The sequence below is a fragment of the Phyllobates terribilis genome, unplaced genomic scaffold, assembly GCF_046119375.1.
Source record: "Phyllobates terribilis strain yellow unplaced genomic scaffold, ASM4611937v1 Scaffold_9__5_contigs__length_417890890, whole genome shotgun sequence".
NCBI classification, from domain to species: Eukaryota; Metazoa; Chordata; class Amphibia; order Anura; family Dendrobatidae; genus Phyllobates; species Phyllobates terribilis.
In genome coordinates, this window is record NW_027362769.1 from 210,516,539 (window position 1) to 210,523,675 (window position 7,137).

Here is a 7,137-nt window from a genome sequence, read left to right on the forward strand (position 1 = left end):
CATAGATTTCTTCTTGGGAGCTGTCCCTTTGGCCGATTACCAATTGCCAGCAGTGCTTCAGTCCTGCACCTCGCTCCCTCTCCTATGTGGCCTCCATGTGCACCACCCTCTCATGAAATCTGGTCCTCTCCGCTCTTACCTGTTCCCATCAGCACTTAGTTGACCAAGGCAGGTCTAGCTCTTGGTGGCTCCTTCCTGCAGGTGTCGTCCTTGTAGTAGTGCCCTAAACCTCCCATTTGTGTTCCCTTATTGGAGAATTTAGTCCCCACTTTACCTGCATTTTTAAAAGGAACCTTTCACCTCAAGAAATGCTATTTGCCTGCAGATGTAATGCCAAGCATATCACTCTCCACAAGGATAAACGGTACCCCCTAGACCCCAGTCAAATCCTACTCATACAGCCCAAATAGATCTCTTCATTTGCAGACACGTTTAGGGGTGTTGCCCCTCGTCAGTGCAAAGCGAGTCTGGTTTGGCTATCCTAAGTCATGTACCAAGGCTCGTTTAAACGGTCCATATTGACTCTTAAAATTGCTACTTCCAATTGGAGGGACTAGAGTTCTAGCCCTCTTCCTCTCTTGAAGAGGCAATTTGAATATATAATTTCCCAGAGGAGCATTGCATGGCCTATAAGTCTCCTTACACTGGCATGCCGCTCTCTATCTTGTACAGTGAGCATACAATTATCACTTTCTGGCACATTGTGTCTCAGGCTGTCAAGTAGAGAAATGAAAAAGATGCGGAAAACGAGATTAAAAAATAAAATGGTACAAATGCGATAATAAACCTGGCCCGTAGTTCAGTATGTCTTGTTTGGTTCATCTGCTCATGGGACATGACTTGAAGGTTCTTTCCCTCTAGAATGTAGGTTTTTTGTTTTTTTTTCCCCTGTTGTTCCTACTCCTAAGTCCATACTGGTTTAGCTCTGTCTGTAAGAGGGGTATGGTTGATAGAAGCAAACACGTGCTAAACGTCAGCATGCAAATATCAGCAGCCCATACCCAAGATGCCTGCGTCCCCCAATGAACTGTGTTTTTGGATTAACATTGATGTACCCTACACTTTTTTTCCTCCCCAGCATCTACGACAACTTGGTGGGGTTTGCATCGCCTTTGGTAACGGATTCAACAAATGAATGTACCAGCCCGATCTCCACAGCAACGTATCTGCCCAGCTTCGCTGCAGGTGATTTCATCAACTACTTCCAATAGCGTTTCTTTTCATTTGATTCTATTTTATTTTTTATTTAAAGGGGTATTCCCATGTCCAAGATCCTATTCCAAGATGTAGTAGGTGTAATAATATGAGCAAAACCCTTCAATTATAAATGTAGTATAGTTCTTCTCATTCACACGTGTGCAGGGCATTGCAGTAGCTTATAGGTATCCATGGTTACGACCACTCATATAGTGACAGCTAGCTGCTATTGGTCGTAACCATGGACACCTAAGCAACTGCAATGCCCTGCACATGGGCAAATCAGAAGAACTATACTACATTTCTAATTGGAGGTATTTGCTAATATTATTATTACATCGATTACATATTGGGAGAGGATCTTGGAGATGGGAATACTTTTTAATGCTATTGCGCTGTTTGGTTTTAGTTAGTGTTATGCATATGACTTGATAAGAAAAGGGAAAGGCACATGCGTATATTTATTGTGTTTGACATGGAGCAGTGTGTAAGTTTCTATTTCCTAATGTTTTTTGCCTTTTTATTCCATACCTATTAAAATCTCACAGCCGTGCGTAGCAACAATCTCCAGAAGACCCAGCCGGAGGGCATGTCTCAGAATGCCAAAAAGCCAATTCAGAAAAACTTGGCCCCATCCGCAGATACCCCGCCCAGCACTGTTCCCGGACCTGTCAAGTGTGCAGTCTCGAGTCCTAAAAAGGCAGTGCGGGATCCCAAAACTGGCAAAGGTACTTGCCCTGGGCTTCCCATACTAACAGAGTTACTTTTTTATTAGTAGGAGATTTTACTTTTTTTTTATTTTGTTATATTAGAGTGATAGAAAGTAGACATTCTTATTTTATGGATGTATCTGGTGTACAGAAAAAGAGCAAAGCCTATAATACACTAAGTGGCTAGAAGCGACAATCAAGGAAGCCAAATCAAGTTGCTTTGCCGCTGTATTGTAACTTAGCGATCAGTTAGAATGTTCCCAAACTTCTTAAAGGGCTCAAAGATTCATGTTGCTTTCAGATTATTTGTGCACCATTCAGTTTACCATCCATCTTCATGTTCACCCTCATTATGAATTAGTAATTATCCAGCTCATTGTGTCTTTCTGCACCGTATGGCACCCTATAAAGAAATCCCTCTGACTGTAGACTCCCCCTTCTTCTCTTTTAGCTGTGCAAGAGCGAAACTCTTATGCAGTCAGCGTCTGGAAGCGTGTGAAAGCCAAGCTGGAGGGGAGAGATGTGGATCCGAACAGGAGGATGTCTGTGGCAGAGCAGGTACTTTAAGAAAAAATATGATGTCAACATTTTAACCTTACATTGGTCGAGTGATTTTTTTTGATTTTAGTTTTTTCTTTCCCCCATACATTTTTATATTTCGGTCAACATAGCCATGTGGGGGCTTCATTTTTGATTATTTCCAGTTTTGAATGATATCATTCACTTTACTATATAACGTACTGAAAAACGAGAATAAAATTCCAACTTGTGTGAAATAATGAAAAACTCAATTACATCATAGTTTTTTTTTGGGTTTGTGTTCATTTTCTCCTGTCTTGTCCATTGTATGATAAAAATCGGCTGGCAGCACGATTCTCCAGGTCAGTACGTTTACAGCGATACCAAACCTATGTAATTATATAGGTGCTGGCTGTATAACACAGCTGGAACCCACAGTGTATGGGCCATGCTCAGCTTCGGTGTCCACCTGCACCTGATCCATACAGATGGTAAACCCTAACCTTTGATTTTATATGTCTGCAGTCCTAATGGCTAAAATAGTAGACAAGATACCGGTCTAAGGATAAATGGGTGCTGTTTTAAAATGAGCATAGTATTTGCATTATAAATATATATATATATATATATATATATATATATATATATATATATATATATATATATATATATATATAAATAATGTTTGGCTTCCATGTCAAATAGCTCTCAATGGTCCAAAAGGGATGTTCTCCAGCATCAAAGGAATGTAGTTAAAACTTTGCCTTTAACCCTTTCACCCCATTTTCCATATTTTTGTTTTTGCCTCTTATTGCATTCTATTGCAATGTTGCGGCAGCCGAAAAAAACGTATTTCTGGCGTTTTGAATTTATTTTTTTCGTTGCACTGTTTATCGGATTAATTTTATATTTTGATCTGACATTTCTGAATGCAATGATATGAAATGTGTATTTTATTTTTTTTTGTTTTCAATGGGGCAAAAGGATGATTATTTCAACTTTGTGGTTTTTTTTTTTTTTTCATATATCTAAACTTTTTTCTTTTTTTATTGTATTTAATAGTCCCTTTAGGGTACTTTGAAGCTGCGATCATCTGATCACTTGCACTATACATAGCGGTAATCACGAGCTCCTATGAATGCCGGCCACGGTCCAGCTTTCACAGGAGAATCGTGATAACAGACCCCCCACACTCACATGATAGCCTATTGGTGCCCTGCAATCAGGTCACGGGCACGCCAATGCGAGCATGGAATGATACGCGCCCCTCGCAGCACGTTACCTCTGACTTCCGGTCAGTCAGTATTTACGATCACAAGATGGTAACATTGGACCAGAGCGGTGCCGGGAAGAGCTGAAGACTGCTTGTATAAGACTAAAGTAGGGGATCTTACGTTAGTGGCACCACTCCAGCCCTGACATATTAGAAAAAAAAAGATGGGAGTGGTGTTTAAATCATATGGGATAAAAAAAATTGCAGAATATGCACATATTAAAAAAAAAAACAATGCTTATGTTTTCAGATAGAAAAACATTTAATAGCTGTGATTTAAGGGTTTTTCTACCCAAAACACATAAGCATAATTGTGTTTTTTAATTTGTGCACATTCTGCTAATTTTTTTATCCTGTATGATTAAAGGTTAAGTTGTAACTTGCTTTGGTGCTGGAGAACATCCTCCTTTAAACCATTGATAGTTGCATTCACCTAGTAAAAAAATCCTGACGGGTTTCTGGCATCTTGCAGCTCTTAGTCATAGCAACACGCCAGAAAAGCGTCAGGTTTTTTTTTACCATGTGAATGCAGTACGGTGCTGCTCTTTTGTCTAGGGAAGGAGGAGACACAAGGTTCTGCTGTTTACATGTATATTTACATACGTACACGTTTTCTAGTAGATTATTTGAGATATGTCATGGATTATTTATTTTTAACAATTTGTATTTTTTTACTTTTAGGTGGACTTTGTGATTAAGGAGGCAACAAACCTAGATAACCTGGCGCAGCTGTATGAAGGTTGGACAGCTTGGGTGTGAGAGAGAAGACTGCAAACACGCCTGGTTCAGCTCAGTCCGAAATCCACCAGAATCAATCAAGTCTCAGGCATCCACAGCCGCGCCAAGGCCGGTGGCGATGTATACTGGGGGCTTAATCTAGGAAATCCTGGTGCAGTGGGAAAAGGAATCCCACAGGAACGCTGCACCCAGAGAAATGTTAAACATCAATGGTCAGCAGTCCCCAGGGCACAGAGTATAACGCTCACCGTCTGGTTAACGTGATTGTCTTTCTGCTATGGAAGATCTGACAAATATGTCTGACAAACGGCTGCAGAAAGAAATTGGGTCTCCTCCAGACAAGCATGGTGATCTCGAACTCTTCCATGTGACCCTGTCAACAATTGAGGAAATGCTAAACCCTGTTCGTAAAGGGGGGAAAACTGGGGCCATCAAGGATTTGCCGTGAAGAAGATGCTGTCCGTTTTCTTGGGTTACACTGCTGGTTGTATTTGACCAGTTTAGCACAGAAGAGGCTAGGAGATGAAGCATGGCCTTTAATAATACAAAAAAAAAACCTAGCTGAAAAGAAGCAGCCAAAGAACAGAATTGTGAAGTTAGGTGGACTTCTGCCAAGAAGAAAAAACCTTGTTCTCCATTCTTTTCTTCCCCTAAATTCTCGTAGTTTAGGAAGACTTGTTTATTTTCAACTCTTGTACTTCTCACACAGTAGTCAGCTTTACAGTATGTATGTTTGCTAGTTGGGATATTCGAGAAAAAAATCAAAAACTTGGAGCTTTGGAAACAATTCCTATAGATGATTCCCTATGGGTATGACTAGTGTTACCCTCATCCAGTTTCCTGACTGGGATCAGCACTGTGTATTTTGGAACCACAGCTGGTTCTTCCATCATAAACCTGTTCCTGTTCTAGTATTTTCCCAGCCCTCGTCATCTTTTAGTTTTACGTCTTCATTTATTATTTTTTTTTTCCTTTTAGTTTTCTTGTGCATTATTGCTGACGGCCATACAATAAAGTGTTGTTCTGGTGGAGGTAGATTGCAGTGGTGGATAATTCACAATTTTAATAAAAAAGGATTTTTTTTTTTCCTTGGTATGATTTGAGATTTCTTGGCAAATTGGAGTGACGCTCGTTCAATTAATAAGCTCCAACTTGTGCACGTTTTTTTTTTTTGATCATATGGAAAAGCAAAAACACAGGTTTTCCTAAACTGCACGACATTCAGTTAAGAACTATAAAAATTTCAGCTTTCTAATTATTTTTTTTTTTACCCTGCTTTCACCTCTTGGGAAGTTTTGTAGGAAAAAGCAATTTTTTTCTGACCAGTCCAAACACACATGAACTGTACTATCCTTCAGTTAGCTAGTTATGTTGTAGTTTGTACAGATTTATTATAAATCTTGATAAATGATTTTAAAAAATGTAACTTTCTAGATTATTTTTTTTCATTCTTCTTTCTATTTAGTTTCATAAACCTGATTTTTTTTTTCCCACGTACAAAATAGAATTTGAATCGCCATCATATTCCCGTGTATATGTCTGTGATTTGTCGACTGATGCGAGAGCCGAATGATCTGCAATCTGATGACCCTAGATATGACTTTGAGCACATGTTCTGCCTTTTTTTTTTTTTTTTTTTTTGAGCAAAATCTTAATCCAACCAGCAGCTGCCATGATACAGTTCACCACGTTACCAGCAATTGAGCATGTCATATGCTTTACCATATATCCTTCCCCGCCAGGGAGAACTGCAGCACATGGTGACAAGATGCATTTTTTCCGCCCGCTCTGACGAGATCTGTTTGAGAATCTTCATATTTTTTTCCTCCCCTCCCTAAATCTAAAGTATTAACAGAAGTCAAGTAAAAAAAAAAAAAAAAATTGTAATGTTTGCGGTTATCATACCTGTCGGAATGGCAGCCATTTTTATTCCGATTGGCCAGGTAAAAGTATATCAATGCTGAGATATGCATGCCTTTATTGTATACCAGCAGACATTACTACGAAGGTGATGGTAAGACTTTGTGTGCCAGAATTCTATGTGAACGTGCAACTTTTTTTTTTTTTGACCACTTTTTACTGTTAACAGGAATCCATGTAAGATATAAAGTGAGGAAAGACTGCATTACATATAATTTAACGAGAAATGTTAACATTTAATGCACTTCATGGACACCTGTAATATTACATTTTCTGCTTTAAGATACAGAGGTCTGTGAAGAATCAAAAATCTTAATTGTTTAAATAAAATGGCATACTTCCTATTAAACCGTATTTGTTTTTTGATAACTTGGATGGCGTTCAGTCCTGAAATAAAATAAATGCTTTGCTTCACTTACATGGACTACAATGGTTTGGTGTCTGCGGATTCTCAATGGTCTCACGTTTTGAGTTTCTCAATTAGCAATTGTGAACACTGCAAAAAAAAAAATACTATGATATTAATTACTCTATCTTATGTGATTCTTATTCAGCAAGATATGGTTGTCTTAGACAGAATGTGTTATCAGAAAATGACTTATTGTTCAGGTTTTCTTGGTCGTTTCATTGGGGGACCCAAAAGGCCATGGGTGTACGCTGCTGCCACCAGGAGACTGAGAATAAGCATTATAATTAAGAAAAATGTCGGCTCTTCCCCAGCAGGCTACACCCTCCTATTAACAGCCAAGCTATTCAGTTTCGCTTAGTGTCACTACAGGG

The 7,137-nt window shown here is 39.1% G+C and overlaps 1 protein-coding gene across 2 annotated transcripts in view; it reads left to right on the plus strand.

Moving 5' to 3' along the window:
- Positions 1–6,775, plus strand: part of SMG1 (SMG1 nonsense mediated mRNA decay associated PI3K related kinase) — a 110,748-nt gene extending 103,973 nt beyond the window's left edge. For both annotated transcript variants that reach the window (XM_073647650.1, XM_073647651.1), the window contains exons 60-63: positions 1,079–1,185; positions 1,746–1,925; positions 2,359–2,465; positions 4,381–6,775. In XM_073647650.1, coding sequence (XP_073503751.1) covers positions 1,079–1,185; positions 1,746–1,925; positions 2,359–2,465; positions 4,381–4,458 — 472 coding nt within the window. In that variant the 3' untranslated portion in view covers positions 4,459–6,775. The remainder of the gene's footprint in view (positions 1–1,078; positions 1,186–1,745; positions 1,926–2,358; positions 2,466–4,380) is intronic.
- Positions 6,776–7,137: the final 362 nt, after the last annotated feature.